The 23705-nt window shown below is 34.8% G+C and overlaps 1 protein-coding gene across 1 annotated transcript; it reads right to left on the bottom strand.

Annotated features, from left to right (window-relative positions):
* Positions 1–7899: 7899 nt before the first annotated feature.
* LOC114258327 (signal recognition particle 14 kDa protein) lies at positions 7900–19719 on the bottom strand. The gene is made up of 4 exons (XM_082873128.1): positions 19613–19719; positions 14420–14513; positions 14221–14326; positions 7900–8308 (listed from the first exon to the last, which is right to left on the bottom strand). The coding sequence occupies exons 1-4, from the start codon at positions 19613–19615 to the stop codon at positions 8140–8142; spliced, it is 372 nt and encodes a 123-aa protein (XP_082729254.1). The 5' UTR covers positions 19616–19719; the 3' UTR covers positions 7900–8139.
* Between the last annotated feature and the right edge of the window lie 3986 nt (positions 19720–23705).

Genomic DNA, 23705 nt, shown 5'->3' with positions numbered 1-23705 from the left:
GATTGAGATGTAAATATCAATACTGGATGGTCATGAAAAGTATGTAAGTTGCTCACGAATGTTGAACATTTAACTGATACATGTATCTTAGTTAAACTACATATATTGTGTTAGTACATCTCTACTGGGCTTTGGCTCACCGTACCTGGGAAACCATTTTCAAGTACTGGTGACATGTCACCTCCAAGGACATAACTTGGGAGGACTAGGGGCTGAAGACTCTATTTTTGTTATGTTATGTTTAAATGTTCATTCAAGCCGAGGGCTTTACATGTATAAAGCTTAGGACACTTTCTTTTGTTTTAACCAAGTGATATCTTGGAAAGGTGTAAGCCCGTACGGCATTTAATTTGTTATCACCAACTTGTATTACATGCTGTAAATTCAAAATGAATGATTGTGAATGTATAATACATGTAATACCTTTTTGTAATATAAACTCTGATGAATGAAAGTATATCATTTTCATGCAATCGAAGGATCTTATGAATGAATTATTTATATTGTATTTTGAAGGCGTTACACGTTCGAGCGAGGTCACTTGTTGTGTCCGGTTGCTTGAGCGACAACTCCTTCGCTCAAGCGAGCTTCACGTATATCAGTTCGCGGCAGCATATTTTTATATCACTTTTTGATGCCTTTTCACTCCAAAAACCCTAATCCAACTCTCCCTCTCTCTCTCTCTCTACATTTTGACCAAGATCATTTGATCTCTTCACCTTTGTGTCTTTAGAAAAAGGGTAGAGCATCTTGGGGACTCCATTTTCATCCGATTAGAAGTTGATTTCATCACTTTCAAAATTTCTCCTCTTCTCCTTTGGGCTTTTGGTTTTTAACTTAGGTATTTATTGTTATGTATAAATAATGGGATTTTAGAGGTTTTGGGAAAAGTTAAGGTTTGGATTCAAAAATTGAAAGAGGGGTTTTCCATGTTGGTTTTACAAAATGACTATGGGGCTTGTATATGAGATTCTCTAGTGTTAGAATAGTGAAAATTTAGCCTTTGGGTTGATATTTGAAAAAAGGGAGAAATTTTTCCTAAAATGAATTAAATAATTATTTTGTATAAATAATGAAATTGATATGGGAAATGTGAAATTGGAAGGATGTATGAATGAATGGTGTAGTTGGATTTGTTAAATCACTCACCTATGGAAATTTGATTAATTATCTGTTATAAAGATTTCTATCTGTCTAGAAATATCTGTTTTGGGCTATCGGTGGAGGATAGCTATGATTGTTGTAGAAATTACATGAAGACTAGGTGGATTGAAACCTATCATTTAAATTATGTCATTAAATATGATGGTATGATTGAAACATTGAATATGTGTTGTGGATAGTCATTGTATATGACGATGTTTTTAATACATTGTATATGTATAATTGTTTGGGAGGATAAATGGGATGTACTCCATTGTTTAGGAGGAGATGGGGGATGGACTCCATTTAAAATTAAGTTGGCCGGAATGTCCAAAGTGGAAGTCTCGAAATCTTGTGTATATGGGGGTGCCGATTCCCTAGGATGAGAATTCCGTAAAATAGCAAAAATAGAAGTGTTGGAGTAATGATTGTATTGAATTGTGAACCATTGAGTTGTAGTCTCGTTTTGATTGATTAGATAACAATGAATTTGGTTAATGGATTAACCTGAAATGAATAAATGGAAATGGATTGAGATATGGTTATCTATATTGAATGGTCATGGATAGAATGTAAGTTGGTCATGAATATTGAACATTTATCTGACACTTATATCTTAGTTAAACCTCATAGACTGTGTTAGTTTATCTCTACTAGGATTTGACTCACCCTACTTGGGAAACTATTTTCAAGTACTGGTGATATATTTCCTCCAAGAACATAGCTTGGGAGGACTGGAGGCTGAAGGCTCTATTTTTTTGGTTATATTTATGTTTAGATGTATATTCAAACCGAGGGCTTTACATGTACAGAGCTTGGGACTCTTTCTTTTGTTGTAACCAAGTGATATCTTGGAAAGATGTAAGTCCGTAGAGCATTTATTTTGTTGTCATTAACTTGTATTACATGCTGTAGATTCAGAATGAATGTTTATGAATGTATTATGCATGTAATAGCTTTTTGTAATAGAGACTCTGATGAATGAAGTAAATCACTTTATTATGTTCATAGATCTTATGGAATGGATTATTTGTATTTTTTTCGAGGTGTTACATCACCGGTCTGGTCCGGGTTTTAAATCGTGGGGTACTTACGTGTAGGTCCTAATAAGTGGACTTATTATCTAATAGGTCCTATGGAAAAAATTTGTCATAAAAAAACGTCACTAATTGTAAGTTTTAGCGACAATTTATAAAAATCATGACAAAAAAAAGTCACTAATTCTCAATTTTTAGCGACATATATAAAAATTATCACAAAAAAATTATTTTTAGCGACAATTATACCAAGATTTATTTTCAATAGGACTTGATGGAATTAAACCTAACTATTTGAACCTATTGATAGTTTACCCTTAAATATTATCATTGGTTCGAAGGACACTCCATTACTTTAAACACTCTAATTTAAAATTTAAAATTTTAATAATTTTTTTAGAGACTCAAATAATACTTATTGTATTTCTAAAAGCTCTAAAATATATTAAAATTTTACTTTTTACACCTCAATAGTCTAATAATTAAACAGAAACGCAGATCCGAATATTTTAATTTTTTTGGATATTTTATACTTGTCATCAAAATTGAATCTATTTGGAAACAAATTTCTAAACATATGTAAATTGGTTAGAGATGTAATACTGGGTAATTCTTTTTTTTCATAATTGAAATATAAAGAAGTTAGAAAATTAAATGGTCCGAAACACAGAGCCAAACATAAACAATTTATTCGGATATTAAAAACTGAACAATGACCATTAATTTGGAAATACACTGTCGAATATATGAATTTTGTTTAAAAACAAGTTTCTAAATAAATGTAATTTTTCAGTACTGAATTTCTAAACAATTTTTATAAATCCAACAACCGAAAACGATAAATATAAATAGAAAACTTTCTCTTAAAAAAATGATTGGAAACATTTTTTTCATTATTCATTGTTGACTTCAATATGAAATAAAATGCAAAAATAATGGATTTAAGCAAAATAGGATTGAGTATGAAGTTGTAAGGTGAAAAGAGTAAAATGAGAAAAGAGAATGGAATAGTGAGACTGATTATAAATAGGGTGTCCAAAACACTTTGATTTGTACTTTTTTCAATATCAAGTACTTTTTCATCATTTTAAATAGAAAATGTAATAGTAATAAAAATATTTCATTAAAATGGGGTGTCTAACGTAATTTTTGAGATGCAAATAGAGCCTTCCTACTCTAAGTCTTGGAGAAAAAATAATGGGAAAATTACACATGAGTGGGAATTAGAAAAAAATATTTATAAAAAACTGATAAATATTAATAGTTAAAATCATAGTATTTTTTTTATTGTTTTGTAAGGGGTTGTTTGGAATGACCTAAATAAGTGTACTTTTTGTCTTTTTACGAAAAGATGTACAGAAAAGTAGAGAGGTGATGTGATGGAAAAAAAATAAAAAGATAGATTATTTTGGTGTTGCCAAACTTGGCCTAAATATTTTTTCTAATCCCACTGATGTGTAATTTCCTAAAAAATAATTACAATCATTCAAGTGACTTTCACCTCCTTTAAATTAAAAATAATTAAATAAATTGATCCCACACTTTTATATACTAATATCTCTTTTAATAACACTAAATCGATTGAAACTAAATAACATTGAAATAAACAAAGATAAATATATATTTTAATAAGTAAGATATGGCAACATAATTTTTATCATTCATATGACTACCGAATTATTAATGAAAAATTATCTAATAATTATATAAATTAAAATCTTTAAGGTTGTTGGTGTAGTTATGTCAAAAGTATAAAACTAATTGTATTTTTTCCAAACCATAAGTGAAGAGACTGTAATTTACTCATTCTTAAAATAATTTTTAAACAATAAATTACATAAACCTCCCCTGATATATCAAAGAGATGAGTGAAACTTTTCTTGGTGACCCAATATTGGGAGACAAATGGAGTATCACAATATTAGTTCATAAGAGATTCACAGCTCCAAAGAGGTTGGCCTTGTAATGAAGAGTTTTTTTTAAACACGCAAAAAAAAATAATAATGATGAACTCCCTACGTTTTTTGGTTCAACGTTTTTTCCGTACTGAACTTCCAAACGTATAGGGAAAAAAAAAATGGCAATGTAGGGCCAAACTAGATACAGTAATTTAGCAAGGTCTAACTAGATTAATTTCATTTGTTCAAAAGATCAGTGTGGAACAGAGTTTGGAGCAAATCTAAGTTTGGTCCCATAAGATCCAATTGTGAGATCGACGGCGAGAGATCATCAATAAGAAAGAACTCGTTGGAGGGGTCTGGGGAGGAGTGGACTCTTACGATTTTAGGAGGGAAAGAGTGGAACTGCTAGAGTTTTGGCAATGTGTAGGATTTTTGGGAGGGGGTGTGCGTTTTGGTGGGTGTAGTATTTTGTGTGAAAGATAGTTTTGGTAGTTTTGGTACTATGTAGGGTGTGTTTGAAATTTTTTTTCAATTTTAAATTTTACAGATGAGAATTCAAAGTAATGAGGAATCCAAAGTTGTTTTGTGGGGCGATTTTGCCCCTAATTAAAGGGGGTATTGATTCGCGTTTAGGATTATAACAAGATAAACCCACTACAACATATTATTATTTAAATTTGAAAGTAAACTTGTAAATTTGATTTTAAAAATTTGAAACTATTATGGCACTTAAACTATCGTGAAGAACATGTGTGTAGGTGTGGGGAAAAAGTTTTTTTTTATTATTATTATTCAATTTACCCGTGGTAGAAGATTCAAGAGACCAAATTTGAACTTCACTTGAGGACAATTTCGGAAAGATAGTTATAATTAGTTTTTTGATGAAAAGCTACTTATAAGCAACTAATAAGCAGTTTTTTTGTGAGAGATGAAGTGGGTTATAATCTGGGAAGTGGATTATAACCCACTTCCCAAAATAGGCCTTAATATAGATAGTATAGATATATATATTTTAACTGAATTTTTATTTTAACTTCTAAGAATTGAGATTTTTTTTAATTTTATTTTATAGTTTTGAAACCTACAGAGTTTCTGAAACTAAACATTCTTGTTTTGTATAGTTATTTTTGGATGAAATTTCATAGTTTCATCTCAATTTTTTAATTTTGGAATGAAATTTCCCATGTTTTGGGATAAAATGTCTCAATTTTGGGTTGAAATTTCTCTTTTTTGAAATAGAAATTTTTATGTTTTTGAAATGTCTCCTATGATAGGATAAAAATGAACACCACAAATAATTCAAACTTCACTTCATAAAAATTGAACTTGCAACTTCCACCACAAAATAATGTTACACAACAATTAGGACGAAGGCCCTAGTTAGCCCTTGTAAAATGAGCAAACTTCTAGTTTGAGATCTAGCTACTTTAAAAATAAGGAAAAATTAGTCTAGGGTCCCTCTCCCACTTTTCGTAATGAAAGAGATCCACAAAATTATTTTTTGATGTCTAAGGTCCCTAAACATATATCAGAGAAATTTGACTCTTTGTCTCTCCTCCTCTACTATAGAGCGGCACTTCCCCTGAACTGTGTTTTACAATTTGAAAACAGAAAGCAAGGCGGAGACGCCGGAGACCACGTAGAACAAGACGACGGCTGGTCCGGCAACGGTTTTGGCCTCAAGTCCAGTGAGGACGAAGATTCCGGCGCCAATCACAGCACCCATGCCGAACCACATGAGGTCCCACCAAGTAAGAGTCCTCTTCATCTCATTATTGCTCCGAGCCTTCACTTCCAACTCGACCGAATCGAGTGACTGAGTCAAGACTCGGTCCATCAGCGTCGCCGGAGTTTGCTTCAGAGCCTTCCCGTAGTTAGCCCAACTTTGGAACGTTTCTTCAGGGTACCCGTCTGCTTCTTCTTCTTATTCTTCTTCTTCTTCTTCTTCAAATTGTTGCTGATGTTGATGTTGATCATCAATATCCAAACATATGTTGTGCTTTGGGGACCTTTAAGCTAACCTGGGAGGAACCCAAACCACTCATCAGTTCAGGCGAATTGGTGATTTATCGGGATGGACAGCGGTACTGGACGAGTGGGCTTTTGTCATATCAAAATATCCCGAACATGCCTATGTTGAATGGTCCTAATTCTGCGTTCCATCACAACCTTCTTCCAGTATCAAACAAAGAAGAAAAGTATCTCACATACTCTGTTTATGATGAACCACTACTGATGTGGAAGTTGGAGCCAGAGGGGTATATTGTTGATAGTAGTAATCTTTTTATTACACCGTATTTATTTTGGTATGGGTATCAATCGGGTAGTTATGATGGTTGTGTGAGCCATTTCGGGCTTTCCTCATGCCGGAGCAAGAAAGATACGTTCATGCAAAAGCAAGCGAGGTTTGAAGGAAATACTATTAGCCAACGCGACGATAATTCGGGCTTAAGCATTAGCGATTGTATGGAAAAGTGCTGGAACAATTGCAATTGTGTTGGGTTCACCACAAGCAATAGCAATGTTAGTCCAGAAAAATTCTCTGGGTTCCAAATTAAGTATTCCAGGTTCCAAATTGTGAACTGAATTTTTTTTTCATTTGAACTGAATTTTCTCTGGGTTGAAACTAGAGAAATTCTCTGGTTTTTTAACTGAATTTTCTCTGGACCAATTTTCTCTGTGACGTGAATTTTCTTTAGACCAATTTTCTCTGGATCAACTTGAGGGACCTTAGACGTTATGAAAATATTAGATGTCTTTTATGCTATAAAATCTTAATAAGAGGGACCTTAAAAAAAAAACCCTAAAAATAAGAGCATTAATGTAGTGTTTGGCTCATTAGAATAACATGGATTGAAATAAAACTTCCCTATGGAATCATGATTCATTTATCAATAGTAAATAATAATTTCATTTATAATATATTTTTATTATTTTTTGAATGTACATTCAATTCGAATACATTCACCAAAGCAAACAGAACATAAGAATTGAGAACACTAATGCTGTGTTTGGTTGAGGGATTTGATGAGGGATTTGGAAAGGGAAATGAAAAAAGTAGGTGAAATGTGAAAAAAATATACCTACATTTCACATAGTTTCACACACCTTTTCCCTTTCCCTTTCCAAATCCCTTCCTAAATCTCCCAACCAAACACAGCATAAGAACAAATGTCTTAAAGGAGATGTTTATGTAATAAAAATTATGTGTAAAACCTACCATAGTGAAACTTACCGTGCCCCATGAGAAATCACATAGGAAGTGAAGCATTCCGATGAAATATAAGTCTTTTTCTCTTTTTCTTTTCTTTTTTTTTCTTTCTTCTTTTTTTATTTATTTTTTTTATTTTACAATTACTGGGTAAGGGAACAACAGCTGCAAAAATACATTTCAATTTTAATCAGACACAAGTTTTAGTAAATAATAACATTGATTGAAATAAAACTTTCCTATGGAATAATGATTCATTTATCAATAGTAAATAATAATTTCATTTATAATATATTTTTATTATTTTTTTGAATATACATTCAATTCCAATACATTCACCAAAGCAAACAGAACATAAGAAATTGAGAACATAAGAACAAAAGTCCTAAAGGAGATGATCATGTAATAAAAATTATGTGTAAAACCTACCATATTTAAAGAGAATAGTGAAACTTACCGTGCCCCATGAGAAATCACATAGGAAGTGAAGCATTCCAATGAAATATAAGTCTTTTTTTCTTTTTCTTTTTCTTTTTTCTTTCTTTCTTCTTTTTTTAATTTTTTTTTTTTTATTTTACAATTACTGGGTAAGGGAACAACAGCTGCAAAAATGCATTTCAATTTTAATCAGACACAAGTTTTAGCATTCAATATGAACCACATATGTAAAAGAAAGGTAATTAAAGAAAAACCCAATTCTCTCCAATCCCTGTAACAGCTCTCTACGCTACATTGTAGAAACGATTAAAAATTTTAAAAAGAAGAAATGTAATTCCTAGCATTCTATCAAACAAAAGAGAGTGGGGAAAAAAATGAGAAGCCAAGGAGATCCAGTTTGAACAGAGGACTAGGAACCAGTAGATTGCTTCTTTGAAGCCTTTTGTTTCTTATTTGCATCTACAGGTGCAGCTTTTCTCTTGTCCTTCCTCTCTCTCTTCTTCAAAGCAGTCATCCGGGCCTTGAGAATAGTTGCGTAAGAAACCTGAAAGCGTTGGTGATCCTTTGACCCCACCTTCTATTGCAAAACAAAACCGTGAATACAAGTCTTCCATAATGAAATAACATGGAAACACCATCAACAAATCTTCATCAAGCAGGGAAAAAAGAAAAGCTATGAACACTATATTCCATTACACTGGAAAAAAGAGCGCACACAAAAAACAAAAACAAAAACAAAAACAAAAAGCCACTGAAAAACCAAGAACACTTATGTTGGCTAAAAACGAATACACAAAAATAACAGGTACAGCTAATAACAGCCCATCTATAAGCATCCAACGAAGTATTCTTTCAAAATTCAACAGCATGTCTAGTTGTTTTGCTCAGTCTTGACCGGTACCAACAATTGATAATACTTTTACTTCAAACCAGACAAATAAGCATTTAGATGTATCCAGTTATGAGGCTAAACACTTAAAAACATCACTAACAAAAATTTACCACCTATTTTATGAAATTCCACAAACATAACTCACAAATATGTGACAATAAAAAGTTTTAAGATACAGTGAACAAACTGTAACAAATGGATTGTTAATGAAAGATTAGTTTGAGAGAGTGAGAGAAGCTATAGAGCGAGAGAGAGACTCTGAAATGTTTGTATATTGATTGATTTATAAAGAGAATGAAGTCTCTCTTTATAGAGAGAAAATGGGCATTGGATACCACCATTACCACCGAAAGCAAAAGGTAAAGCTATACAATTAATAATATAAAGCTAAAGCTAGTCTAGTCTAACATAAAGCTATACAATGAATAATGATAAAGCTAAAGCTATTCTAACAGCCCCCCGCAAACTCAAGGAGGGAAAGCATCAACCAAGTTGAGTTTGGAAACAAGATCATTGAAGTGGCCAGGAGGATGAGCCTTAGTGAAGATATCAGCGGGTTGATCGACTGAAGCAATAGGAAGAAGATGAACAGTTCCACAGGTGACATGCTGGCGAATAAAATGACAATCAATCTCAATATGTTTGGTGCGATCATGAAAAACATCATTGTGAGCAATCTGAATGGCACTCTGATTGTCACAGTAGAGAGGGGTAGGAGCAGATGAAGAAACACCCATATCAGCAAGGAGCCAGCGAAGCCAGAGAAGTTCCTGAGTAGTATCAGCAAGAGCTCGGTATTCAGCTTCGGTGCTAGAGCGGGCAGTGAGGGATTGTTTTTTGCTACGCCAAGCAAGAAGAGAATCCCCTAAGAAGAAACAGAATCCCGTGGTGGAGCGTCGATCCGTAGGATCCCCAGCCCAATCAGCATCGGAAAAGGCACGTAGGTCAAGAGAGGAAGAAGCCGAGAAGTGAAGACCATGGAACATAGTGCCTTTGAGGTAGCGAAGGATACGGAGTAGAGCAGTATAGTGGGGAGTGCGAGGAGCCGACATGTACTGACTGACAATGTGAACAGCATAGGCAATGTCAGGACGAGTGACTGTGAGATAGACAAGACTGCCGACGAGCTGGCGATAAAGAGTAGCATCAGAGAGAAGAGTCCCATCGAGAGGAGTGAGACGAATCTGAGGATCAACCGGAGTAGAGGCAGTTTTGCAATCAGTAAGACCAGCTCGAGCCAGAAGATCGGATGCATATTTGGCCTGGGACAAATAGGAACCAGTAGAATCATGAGAGACTTCAAGGCCTAAGAAGTAGTTAAGAGTACCAAGGTCCTTCATCTCAAACTGTTGGTGGAGAAATTGTTTGAGGTGGAGAATACCAGCTTGATCATCACCAGTGATAATCATATCATCCACATACAGAAGAAGAAGAGTAGTACCATGAGAAGTAGTCCGTATAAAAAGAGCAGAGTCATAGGAGCTAGAGGTGAATCCGAAGTCATGAATGGTAGAACTGAACTTAGCAAACCAAGCACGAGGCGCTTGCTTGAGACCATAAAGAGCACGCTGTAGTTTGCAAACCTGATGAGGTTGAAAAGTGGACCCAGGTGGAGGTTGCATGTAGACCTCTTCAAGAAGATGACCATTGAGGAAAGCATTTTTGACATCCATCTGAAAGAGCCCCCAGTGGCAAGCAGTAGCAACAGCAAGTAAACTGCGAACAGAGGTAAGCCGAGCAACAGGAGAGAATGTCTCCTCATAATCAATGCCATATTCTTGGTTGAAACCCTTGGCAACAAGACGAGCTTTGTAGCGTTCAATAGAGCCATCAGAATGTGTTTTGATTTTGTAAACCCATTTGCAGCCAATCGCAGTCTTGCCAGGAGGAAGATCAACAAGATCCCAAGTATGAGCTTTGTCCAAGGCATGGAGTTCATCAGTCATAGCTTGCTGCCAAAGAGGATTAGTACAAGCCTCACGATAGGAGGTAGGTTCATAAGTAGAGAAGGCAGCAGATCCAACAATATAATCACGAAGATGGATAGGAGGTTGAGTTACCCGGCGGGGTCGGCCCGTAGGAGGATCGGTGGGAGGAAGAGTCGGTGGAGAAGGAGGTGTGGCAACAAGAGGTAGACCTTCAGGTAGAGCAGGCTGGACAGGATCAGGGGTGAGCAAGGGCGTCTCGATGGAGGAGGAACCTGTATCAAAATCAGCAGAGAAAAGATCGATGGAAGGATTAGTAAACAGTGCAGTAGTGGAAAGTCCGGGTAAGTGAAAGGAGGATAGCGAGGAAAACATTTGGTGTTCCCAGAAAACGACATGGCGGGAGATACGAAGACGTTTAGAGAGAGGATCCCAACAGCGAAAGCCTTTATGTTCAATGCCATACCCAAGAAAGCAACAAAGACGAGAGCGAGGTTCAAGCTTGGTGTGTTCATGGGATTGAAGTAGAACAAAACAAGCAGAGCCAAAAACCCGGAGATTGGCGTAAGGAGGGGGAGTGCCATGCAGACGTTCAAAGGGAGTTTGAGTATGGAGGACAGGGGTAGGAGCACAGTTGATAGTGTAAACAGCAGTGAGGGCAGCTTCTCCCCAAAAGTTTTCAGGACAGGAAGAAGAGAGAAGGAGAGCGCGAGTAGTGTCAAGAATATGCCTATGTTTCCGTTCAGCGCGACCATTTTGCTGGGACGTGCCAGCACAGGAACGATGAGGCAGTGTACCATGATGCTGAAGAAAGGAAAGGAAATCTAAATCCCGATATTCCATAGCATTGTCAGAACGAAAAATTTTGATGGTTTTGGAGAATTGGGTGTGAACCATTTGTGCAAATCGATAATAAATGTGTTTAAGTTCAGACCTATTTTTCATGAGAAAAAGCCAAGTAAACCGGGAAAAATCATCAATAAAAACAACAAAATAGCGGGATCCCCCCATAGTAGTAGTAGGGGAGGGCCCCCAAATATCCGAATGTATAAGATCAAAAGGGGCAAGAGAAACAGAAGTACTCTTATTAAATGATAAAGCAGGTTGTTTGGCAAGTTGACAAGGTATACAATCGAAATTATCGGGAATTACATGACCCAACTGTCCACTAGAAACCAAAGACCTTAAACGAGTAATAGAAATATGCCCTAAGCGACAATGCCAAAGATGAAAGGGAGATAATAAGGAAGTAGATGTAGGAGCAGCAATCTGAGGAGAGGCAGGAACATGAAGGTGAATGAGTTCATAGAGACGTCCACGCTTACGGCCGATCCCAATAGTCTGCCCTGTCTGAGGGTCCTGTACCAAACAATCAGTAGCAGAAAAGGTGACAGTTAGACCAAGTTCACATAATTGACCAATGGAAATAAGGTTTAAGGTAAGAGCAGGGATATGATAAACGTGAGGTAGAGATAAAGAAGAGGTGGAAACAGTACCAACATGACGAACAGACATGAGGGAACCATCAGCAGTATGTATTGAGGGAATATGAGGAGATGAAGATAAAGAAGAAAAGATAGTAGAACTGGAGGTCATATGATTACAACAGGCAGAGTCAAAATACCAAGAAGAGTTACCTGGGATTACAGACAAAGCAGTAGGAGGAGGTGTACCAGATGAGGAGAGAAGTTGTTTGAGCATGGCCTCTACATCCGTTGGAGAAAAGTGAGGGGTAGATGGAGCAGGTGACTCAGAGAACCCTGCAGAGGGGGCAGTGTCAGTGTGATGAGACTGATTCCCGGAAGCAGCAGCAGCAGTGTGATAAGACTGATTCCCGGAAGCAGAAGTAGCAGTGTGATGAGACTGGTTGCCGGAACGATGAAAACTTCCCCGGGAAGAGCCACCGCGAGAGGAGTGGCTATTGGAGGATGAGCGGGATGGATTGCGAAAACAATCCTGTTGCAGATGACCAGGACCAAGTTTGTTGCAGTAGCGGCAGGATCTGACGGGGCAATTGACCAGGAGATGGGTTAAAGGAAGGCCCCGATTCTGACAATAGAGGCAAGCAGTTGTCCGCTGGGTAAATGATGGCCGGGACGGAGGAGTGGCAAGAACAGAGTCCACATGATGAGTTTGAAGAGTACCTAGACGAGTCTCCTCTGATAGCAACTCAGAAATGGCTTGTTCAAGAGTGGGCAAGGGATGGCGATGAAGCAGAGAGGCACGTACGGGCTCAAAAGAGAGGGTAAGAGCCATGAGAAATTGCACCAACCTTTGCTGGTTGCGATGGTTAGTAAATAAAACTGCATCTTCGGGGTCATGCCAGGTTGGTTCTGAAAGAGCAAGCTGATCCCAAACAGAGTATATTTGAGAAAGGAAGTCATTAATGGACTGAGTGGATTCTTGGCGCATGCGGTGAAGTTGGTTCTGAAGTTGATATTGATGGGCAAGACCAGTAGTCTGGTATCGTTCTTTCAAAAAATCCCAGATGTCTTTCGCAGGAGTAGTTACAGAGTCAAGCTGAAACCGGCCAAATTGAAGACTGATAGAGGTAACAGAGGTATTACGAAACCAGGTAATGATTTGGTAATTCTTACTGTCCCATTCCTCAAGTCGGTCTTCATATGTAGCAGTATGAACAGGAGTTTCAGTAGTGGCATTGTCTTTGACTGGTTTAGTCACATCCCCGGTGACAATTCGCTAGAGCTTCTTGCCTTTAAGAAAGGAAGACATGGCTTGGGCCCACAGAACATAGTTTGAACCATTCAGAATAACGGAAATGAGATGAGAGGTGTCAAGACGATCCATAATACTAGTTAAGTAGGATTAAAGCAACAGGAAGAGACCTGTAGGAGCAAAATTTGGTAAAACAGAGTGTACCAGTGAGTCCGGAAGGTCGAAAATAGCCAAAAAAGGCTGCTGGACAGAGATGATGTCAGCGATGATGTCAGCGGCGCACGTTAGCAGAGTGCAGGGAGGAGCACGTTAGCAGAAAGGCGGCGGCGCACGGTAGCGAACAGGCGCAGGCGCGGCGCACAATAGCCGTTTTGGCGCACGCGGGTGCAATGTAGTGAAGCGGCACACGAAAGGCGCACAATAGCAGGCGCGGCGTACGGGAGTGGCAGGGCTGACGTCAGCCGCGGTTGTGTGGGCGCGTGGAGGCGCGTGGCGGAGGTGAGTGGCAACAGATGGCGCGTGCGGGCGCGTGTGAGAGTGGTGGCGGAGCTGGTGACGCGCAGAAGGTAAAGGCGGCGCGTGTGGGCGCGTGGAGGGTGTTCTGAGAACGGGCTAGGTGCCGTTGGAATCGTGAGAAAATTCCGAGCGATTTGATGTATGCCACTGTGTACGGGACTAAACACCAAAATCGAAAATTGCCAGAAATGTAACACTGGGCTCTGATACCATGAAAGATTAGTTTGAGAGAGTGAGAGAAGCTATAGAGCGAGAGAGAGAGACTCTGAAATGTTTGTATATTGATTGATTTACAAAGAGAATGAAGTCTCTCTTTATAGAGAGAAAATGGGCATTGGATACCACCATTACCACCGAAAGCAAAAGGTAAAGCTATACAATTAATAATATAAAGCTAAAGCTAGTCTAGTCTAACATAAAGCTATACAATGAATAATGATAAAGCTAAAGCTATTCTAACAGTTAAGACTACTTACCAAAAGTCGAAATGGTCTTTTTGCCATCAGTTGCCCGAATAAGACATCTATATTCAATTTCTTCACCGGCCGTTGTCATCTTATTCCTCTTGACCTTAGACTTCATGGATGCTATAGACACAACACAAAAGCAAAAGTCAAAAAAGCCTTCTAAGTCCTGCAATGATAATATAACCAAAAAAATGTCAAAGAAAAAAAAATTACAGCGCTTAAGAGTAACCCAAACAGAGCCTTTTTCTGTGCTATGCTCAAACATGCTAGTAAGCTCATTGAGAAATGAATCTGGCTGTAAAAGTACCTAAAGAAACAACAGAACACAACACGAAGTCATTGATATCAAAAATCAATCTTAACCAAAACCACACTTGTTCAAGTGCAAGGCAACCATGAAACAGAACAAGGGGAAATCAATAACTAACTGTACAATAATGTAAATCCATTAAATTATGTACATAATTTCTCACAACATAGCTGAGATTTATTGATCTACTGAATCAAATTATACAGACAACTGACAAGTGACTTTAAACTAACCGTAAAAGTACAAAATGAAGATATTGATATCGATGGGGGAAATCATACAATTGTTTGTGCAGAGAAAAAAGCACTTCATCTTAAATAGAAACAATTGTTAAATCTTCCGCTATTATTGTGATTAAATAAGTCAAAAACATGCTATTTCATTAAGCATTACATTTTAAGATGGACTGAGTTACTTCAAAGTGAGAGTGAAGCAGTTATCATCTAGAAAGCATGGGTGTGGGTGAGGAAAGACCTAAAAATAAGTATGATATGGGTACGATCAGACTAAGGTAAACATAATCCATTTTAAACAACAAGGCTTATGTCTCAACTACTTATGTCCCAACAAGACTTATTTTTAATGAAAATTCTTACACTAAGGCAGGACTATGGTGGTAAAGCTAATTTCAGATCTTTCTTTCCAAATAACTACCACATTTTTACTTTCATATTTAACTTAACATAAATAATAAAAATCAAAGAAAAAAAGAAAGAACCATGAGATTTGTAACGACTCGGATTTTAAATTCACATTGGATTGATATATAGTGGTGCCTGTCACCTTAAAATTTGTATGGTTGTCGGACTCTTGATATTGATGGGTTGGCAAGTGAACTATATATATTATAATTGAGGACCCTTGGATGATGTTTGGAACCTTGATCGAAGCCTTAACAAGATATATAGATAAGATTAGATAAAAAGTCCCAAATTTGAGTTTGAATTTTTGACCAGCCGTCACTCTTTTGCCCTTTTCTCCTTCCATACTTAGAATTTGAATGTGAGGTTGGAACCATTGGAAATCTTGTTTCCGGGGCTTCAATTTGAACACAAGAACGGCCTAGAAAGGAGTCCCGATGAGAGAGTTATACCCGTTTGAAGTTTTCACATCTGTGCTGGAAGCAGAGCCGCACGTGCGGGGAATAGCGCCGCACGTGCGGGCTGTGCGGGACAGCAGCTCAAAAACGTGATTTTTGGTCCATTTCTTACATTTTCTTTTCCTCTCTTCTTCTCCCCTTTTCCATGTCCGAAAACTTAGCCCTAAAAACCTTGATTTCCTCCACTTTTATCAACAAATCAACCATGGATTTTGCATCAACGATGAAGAACAAGTAAAGATCAACATTTTCAACCGATTGGATTTTGGAATTTCGAAGTGATGCTCTTGACCTAGCTTCCTTGCTTTCAATCTTGAGGTAGGGGTCCTAGTTCTCCTTCAATGCTTACATAAATAGATAGATTTTTGGTATTTTGGAGTATATAAATGCAAAATCTACATTTTGAGCATATAGGGTTATATTATGGAAATTTGGGGATTTCGGATTTGAAGAATTTGGGGTTTTATTGTTGGGTTTAGATTATGGATTATGAACCTAGGATATATAATCAAGGGGAAAATTGGAAGAAAAAATAATGGGTTAAGAAGTTTGAATTTTTCTTTAAATTTCTAGGTTTTTCTAGAAACCCTAGGTTGATTTTTGATGATAATCAATGATTTGGCCCAAATTGAAAGTTGAATCTTGAAATTGGTAGGTTGAATTATCTATGTACAAGTTTAATTGGAATTTGGTTATGTTTGAAAATTATGTTTAAAATTTGCGAATGAATTTTGTTATGAGCAATGTAAATCATGTTATAATGAGAAGGAAATTTGAGGAAATGATTTATTAATGATATAGATGACATAAACTCGGTTACGGAATGTTGAAATGGAATTTAAGAATTCCTCTTGAATTATGTTGAATTATATTTAATGATGTTGAGTTGAATCATGTTGGTTATGTTGAATTGTAGTGATTATGTGAGATGGTATTGACTATGTTGACGTTGATTTTTGTGACCTAAAATGTGGAGTTTTCCAAAATGAGTTAATCCCAAATTATTTTGCTAAATACTCGCGGGCTTGCTTAGTTATTAAAATCAAGAGAGTGATTTATTTTTGGAAAAATGTGAAAGATGTCCATACAATTCCTTCCTATCTTGAAATCGAAGTGATTGATTATAAATTCCATATTGTGTTTGCAAGAATGGTAATCTTCTATTTCTATATATAGATATATTGAGATGGAGGAAATTGTGGTATAATGGATGGATAATGGTAGGCTTGTGAAGAATAATGAAGGAAGGAAAAAGAACTAATGACTAAGTTATATATGTGTACAGGGCACACTTCAGGAGGGCCAAGCACTCCGTTGTAGCACTGTGAGTAGTAGTACTTCGATGTATCTATAACCGTTAATGATTATTGTTATTGACGTTATGATCTTCGTCATAAGAATTATGTTGACATGTATGTTATGTATGCTACGTAAATATTGTGAAATTATGGTGACATCAAAGGTGTATGCTATATGAGGAACATTGTGAAATTATGGAAACACGAAAAAGGATTTGTGAAATATGCATATCGAGTTTGCGAAGTATGGATCACCAACTTGTGAAATATGAAACGATGTGGCCGAGGGCCATTTGTGAAGTATGAATTTCCGAATTGTGAATTGTGAAACTATGAAGCCAAGAGCCGAATTGTGAACCTATGAAACCCAAAAGCTAATTTATGTATATGTGAATTTATGAGGCCAGGGGCCGACTTGTGAACTTATGTGGCCAGGGGCCATTTGTGAAATTATGAAGCTATGAGGCCAAGGGCCAAACTTGTGAACTTGTGAATCCAAAGGGCCGAAGGCCGATGTAATAAGTTGTGAATCTATGAAACCTAAAGGCTATCGTGAATGTGTGAATCGCTCAGGCCAAGGGCCGAACTGTGGAATTGTGAAACCGATAAAGTCATCTGTAATCTAATGAAAATGTGCTTACTTTGTCCTGTTAACTTTATGTTAATTATGTCAACTCGTGGGAATGATGTAACGGTTACCATTAGGACTCTATTAATTACAAGGCAAGGCAACTATGTTAACATATAAGAACGATTAAACAACTGTGTATACTATTGATTAATAGAGCACGTGAATTAAGTCATTTACCCAAAAGAATTTATGTTCATTCTTGAAAAATAGATTCTGAGTAAATATAAGAGTAACTATGTGTATCCATATGAATTTGAAGTTATTTTGCTATGTTGCTTATGAATTGGAAGTTATTCAGAATCTACTATATAAGTGCAAAGTTTAGCATTATTATGTGACTCTCATGAGAATGTGAATTAGTCTCTTATTGTTAAGCGTACGATAATGACATGATACAACAAGAAACGCTCAAGTTATAATATGTTCCGTTTGAATTAATGAATGATGTTCAAGTATGTTTCAGGCATGTTTCCAGTATGTTACAAGTTCAAGTATGCTCAGGTATGTTTCAAATATATGTTACAAGTTTGAATATACTACAAGGTCAAACAAGTTTCAAGGGCTTTAAGCCAATGTTTCAAGGGCCTCGTGCCACCACATTTCAAGGGCTTATAGCCATCAAGTTTATGTTGCAAGATTGGGCCTAAGGCCGTTATATACTTAGCACAGAATCAGACTATTACATTGACATGTATTGTATTTCAAGTTAAGCATCATTTTATTTATGTATTACTATTCACTGAGCCCGGCTCACTCTCTATTATGTCTGTTTCTGTAGGTCACCAATCAGGTGGTCAGTCCTAGCCAAGACGCCCTCTTTCCTTTGTCAACCTTCGTATGTCCAGGCACTGTATAAGCCATTTATTTTGTCAAGTTGTTAAGATGTTGACTTGCTTATGGGTGTGCCTCTAAGGTTGTTGTATATACTTCCATGTTCGTTTTTTTTGTATATGCCCAATCATGGGGCTGGCATTGTAAATGTGTATGTATATGCTCCGGGTTATAATTAGAACTTTATCTATCCACTATAATGCATGTGATGAATGAGATCCTGGCATGTAGAAGTAGCTCAATGGAGTTTATTTGTTTCATTATTTCCATTTTTTTCGTGCTTCCGATAAGGCCCCGTATGTTATGTTACCAGGTTACGTGTCCGTTTCTGAATAGGTCATGCCCAAACTTTTAGGGACGGGTTTGGGGCGTAACAAGATTCCTCCAGCTATATAGTTGATTTTTCTCTAGAAAAATAATGCAAACAATATGCTGAAAATTGTGATGCTCAACCCAAACCAAGTTTTAGGGAAAGCACTTCAATATCGATTAAGACATAACTATAGAAGCTTACTCCTCAAGCCATTAAGCTTACATAAGTTGCAAAATCAATAACTACAATTGGGTCTTTCTTGAAATTGATATTTATAAATATCTAAGGGATTACTGAACTCCGATAAATAAATTAGTAAAACGGGAAGCTTGGAAAGGGAAAGGGAAAGGAATAGGAAAAATATATATGAAATGTGAATAAAATATACTTATATTTCACTTAGTTTCACACTTTTTTTTTCGTTTCTTTTTCCAAATCTCCTAACCAAACACAGCATTAGTATTGTTCCAATTCCATGCTTCTAGTTTTACCAATTTATTTATTAGAGTACAGTAATCACTTAGATATTTATAAACAAAAGTCTACGTCTATGTATATTGATACAGAAAGAACTTTACCATGGTTCAACCTCAGACAATTGAGTGTCCCTATGCTTCAGGTGCCTTTTCCAAATAAACTAAGCATTGAATTGAACTATACCAATAAACATCAATATTGATTGGGAAATCACACAAATAGTCAACATATTAGCATTAAAATTATTCAGAAGCAATCCAGAAAAACCATACTCATCAACAGAAAAAACGAGTATGGACAATTAAATCAAATCAGTGGCTTCCAACATCGAAACCAATAGAGATACACTATTCCGATGTGTGTCTTCATATACTAGATATATATAGATATAAACATACATACAGAGACAGAGACAGAGACTGTGTGTGTGTGTGTGTGTTGTGTTACCATGGCGAAGCTTCAGTTGGAGACTGCACCGCAGAGGCAAAACCATAGCGAAGCAGAGAGAGAGAGAGAGAGAGAGAGAGAGAGACGGGTGAGGTGAATTACAATATGGAAAATGCTTGAGATGAGATCAGAAGTTCTACCAAAATTATCAAATATTTTATATGGTCGTAGAATTTATACCATGTAAATTTCATATGTGATATTATAAAAGTTTTATGATGCGTTTGGTGGGGGGTTTGAGAAGGAATTTGGAAAGGAAAATAGAGGTATGTAAAATGTGAATAAAGTATACTTATATTTTACTTAATTTTACATATCTTTTCCTTCTTCCTTTTTAAATCCCTCCTCAAATCCGCTAACCACACTTAGGGTTAGGATTCTGAACATTATTTTATTTTATTTTATTTTATTTCTCATTTTTTCTTCTTCCTCCGATATAGTGTAAGAGTAATGGTTCCAAGAATTTAGGGTGTAAGAGTAATGGTTCTAAGAATTTAGAGTGTGTTTGGTTTGCTTTTGAGAGAGTGATTTTAAAAAAAAAAAAAAAAATTAGAGAGAGAGTTTAGAAATTTTTTTAGTTTGTTTGGTTGTATATTTTGAAAGTAGTTTTGGAGTTTGGAATAGTTTGATATTTTTGTTGTAATTGAATAAATGTGTGTGAGAGAGAGAAAGTGATTAAGTGGGTGTTTGGGAAGTGAGTTTTTTTTGTAAGTTTTTTTAGTTGTAGGATATTATTAGAGAAAAAAATTTTACGTTTCAGAAGATAGTTAGATTTTTTTGTGGTTGAATGTGATGTTTGTGAGAGAAAAAATGAAATGATTATGGGGTTTGATGTGATATTTTGTTTTGATTAGTTTTTTTTTATTTTGTAACAAATTTGTCTTTTAGTAGAAAAAAAATAAAAAATAAAAACCACAAAACTTCCTTCCCAAACACCCCCTAAGAGTAGGAAAATGAGTTGGACCCCTAATGGGGTGACCCCAGCACCCCCACTATTTTGTGATTGGATCAATTTTTTTTTTTTATTCTATCTGCAAGTCACAGCCCCCCACACTATTTTGTGATTGGATCAAATTTTTTTTTTTTTTCTATCTGCAAGTCACAGCCCCCTACGTAGAGGTAGGGTTGTTGGGGTCACCCCCACTGGGGGTCCCCAGCAGGACTGCTAAGAGTGAGAGAAGAGAGAGAAAAGGTGATTGATTGATGTATAAGAGAGCAAAAGTGATTTTCAAAATTTTTTGAGAAAAATCACAAACTAAACAAAATTTTAGAAAAAAATTTCTAAAACAACTCTCTCAAAAACAAACCAAGCAAGCCCTTAATTTTTTTAAAACTTAGGGCTTATTTGATTTGCATGTCAAGATATAATTTTTGAATTTTTTTTTTAAAATTTTGTTTGGTTCAAATTTTTTGAAAAAAATAATTCAAAATCACTTTCTTTCTTCTAGATATCAATCAATCACTTTTTATCTCTCCTTTCTCTTTCTCAATCATTTTTTCGCTCACATATATCAACTCAATCACAACAAAATATTAAATCATCCAAAACTCCAAAACTATTTTCCAAATATACAATCAAACAAACGAAAGAAAATTCTAAACTCTCTCCTCAAATTTTTTTTTTTTTTTTGAAAATTTATCTCAAAACACAACCCAAACACACCCTTAGTTTTTTATTTTTTAGCTTTTAATAAATTTTTTAATATTTTAAATAAATTTTTTATTTTTAAAGTTTATCTAATTTAGATGTATCTAAAAAGTAAAATATTTGTAAATAAATATTTTAAAAAATTAATAAATAAACAAAAAATACAAAAATAAAATGTACTAAATTTTCTTTTTTTTTATTTTTTATATTTAATGGATTTTTTTAATATGTTTTTATAAATATTATACTTTTTAATTATATTTATATTAAGTGTATCTATAAAATAAAAAATTACTTAAATTATTAAAAAAATTCATTAAAAATACAAAAAATATAAAATTTAATTTTTAAAAAATTGAATTCCAAAATTAGAACCAAACATTATAATTTAGCCTTTGTTTGGCATAAGCTAAACGAAGGCTTTTTGGCTAAAATAAACACAAAAAAATAAAATAGATTTTTTAGCTCAATAAGACAAAATATCACAGCTAAACCATAATCATTTCATTTTTTTCTTGCAAAAGTAAAAAAAATCAAAAAAATTATCACAAATAAAACTTTTTAATTCCAAACTAAAATAATTAAAAAAAATTAAAAAACTAAAAAATCAACCCACGTTATAAATGAATCCTAATTTTACTCATTCTCATTGGGCCCTATGGGCTGGGAAATGGGCGTTGGGTCAAATTGAAGAAGCATATCTCCAACAAGTTGGGTCAAATCTAAAGTCCATCACATCAATCTGTATTCGCTTAAATTTGGCTTGTAAAAAATTATTTTTCTTAGGAATTATTAGGCAAATCAATCAACTCAAATTCCACTCAACTCAAGGTTGAGTTCTTATTTGGGAAGAATTATTTTAACTTGACTTTTTAATTTTTTATTTATTTTAATTTAACTAAAAAAATTTCATTTAAGATGAACTTTTGACTATTTTTATAATTTTATAAAAAAAAAGTAAAATAATTATAATTTAAATGTAATATTTTATTTTATTAACTTTTTAATATATTTTATCTTTTAATAAAATAAATTAATTCAAACCATTTTGCCAATGGAAGTCTGACTCATTATAAACTCATCATGATCTACCTGTTATCAATCAAGTTAAATTATTTTAGTTCATAAAAATAAAAATTAGAAAAAAAAAAAGGTAAATTGCACTCATCTCCTCTAAAGTTTTTAACAAATATAGGAACCTCTAATGTAGTTTGAATAATTACACAAATCTCCCATACTTTAACTGACATTGTCAAGATTCTCTCATTCCTTCAGATTGGCACAAATGACATTGCTTGACCTTATTATCTTTGCTTTTGAGCACAAAAAGACGATAATACCCTTTATAGTCTAAATCCCTAATTCACTCCCTATTCTGATTAACGATCGAATTTGTGAGAGAAAAGAGAGAGAGAGAGAGAGAGAGAGAGAGAGAGAGACGAAATCTTTGAAAAAGACCGATCAGTGAGAAGAAACGATGAAAAAGCTTAAGATTTTGGTTCAATCATTGTTACCAGTGTGAAATGTAAAAGAGATTGATCGGTGAGAAGTTATTTTTAGGGCTTCCAAATAAGATTTCAAACCTTTTATACTTCGAATGAGGTTTACAATTATGTTTTTTCTTCTTCTTTTTATACAAAATTTCTAACTGTATGGGTTTGATTGATGAGATGTATATGAAAAGGGTTTCATACATTTAGGGCTTTTATGTTTTTGCAAAATTTGTCACTAGAAAACAGGGATTTGATAAATATTAGTGTAATAATAATGTAATTTAGGACTTTTGTTAGATTTAGGGCTTTTGTTGATTTTGTGTTAGAAATATTGATGTAGGGTTTTTTTTTTTCTCTCTCTCTTCTTTTTCTTATGATTTTTTATTTTAGGGTTTTTTTTTCTTCTTTTTATTATGAAATTATGATTGAATGGGTTTGGTTTATTTGCTAAATTTGGGGGGGTTGGTTAATTTTCTATAAGAACTAGTTTTGTTCTTATTTTTCTTAGAAATACTGATTTAGGGATTTTATTATTATTATTATTATTATTATTATTATTTTCCTTATGAAATTATGATTGTATCTCAAATTTTAGTTGTAAAATTTGAGATTTTGTTAATTTACTGTCAGAAATAGTTTTCTTCATTATTTCTTAGAAATATTGATTTAGAGAAAAAAAAAATTAAATGCAATTATGATTGCATAAGCTTTTATTTATGTTTGTTATGAATTTGGGGATTTATTTTTTTTATTTATTTATTTATTCTACTTATGAATTTTTTTAGATTTTACCTGAAATTAGTTAAAATTTGTTACATTTAGATGAGTGATTGTTGAATGGAATTGTGTTTTTGTAATTAATTGTTACTCATTATGATCACAGTATGGTTGCATTCCCTTATTTTAATTTAATCATCAACTATAAAGGCAAAGTGAGCAGAGTATATGATGT

Source organism: Camellia sinensis, chromosome 6 (genome assembly GCF_055761805.1).
Source record: "Camellia sinensis isolate YWXY chromosome 6, ASM5576180v1, whole genome shotgun sequence".
Lineage (NCBI taxonomy): Eukaryota > Viridiplantae > Streptophyta > Magnoliopsida > Ericales > Theaceae > Camellia > Camellia sinensis.
Note: the sequence above shows the minus strand (reverse complement) of the source record. Positions and strands in the feature narration are given on the sequence as shown.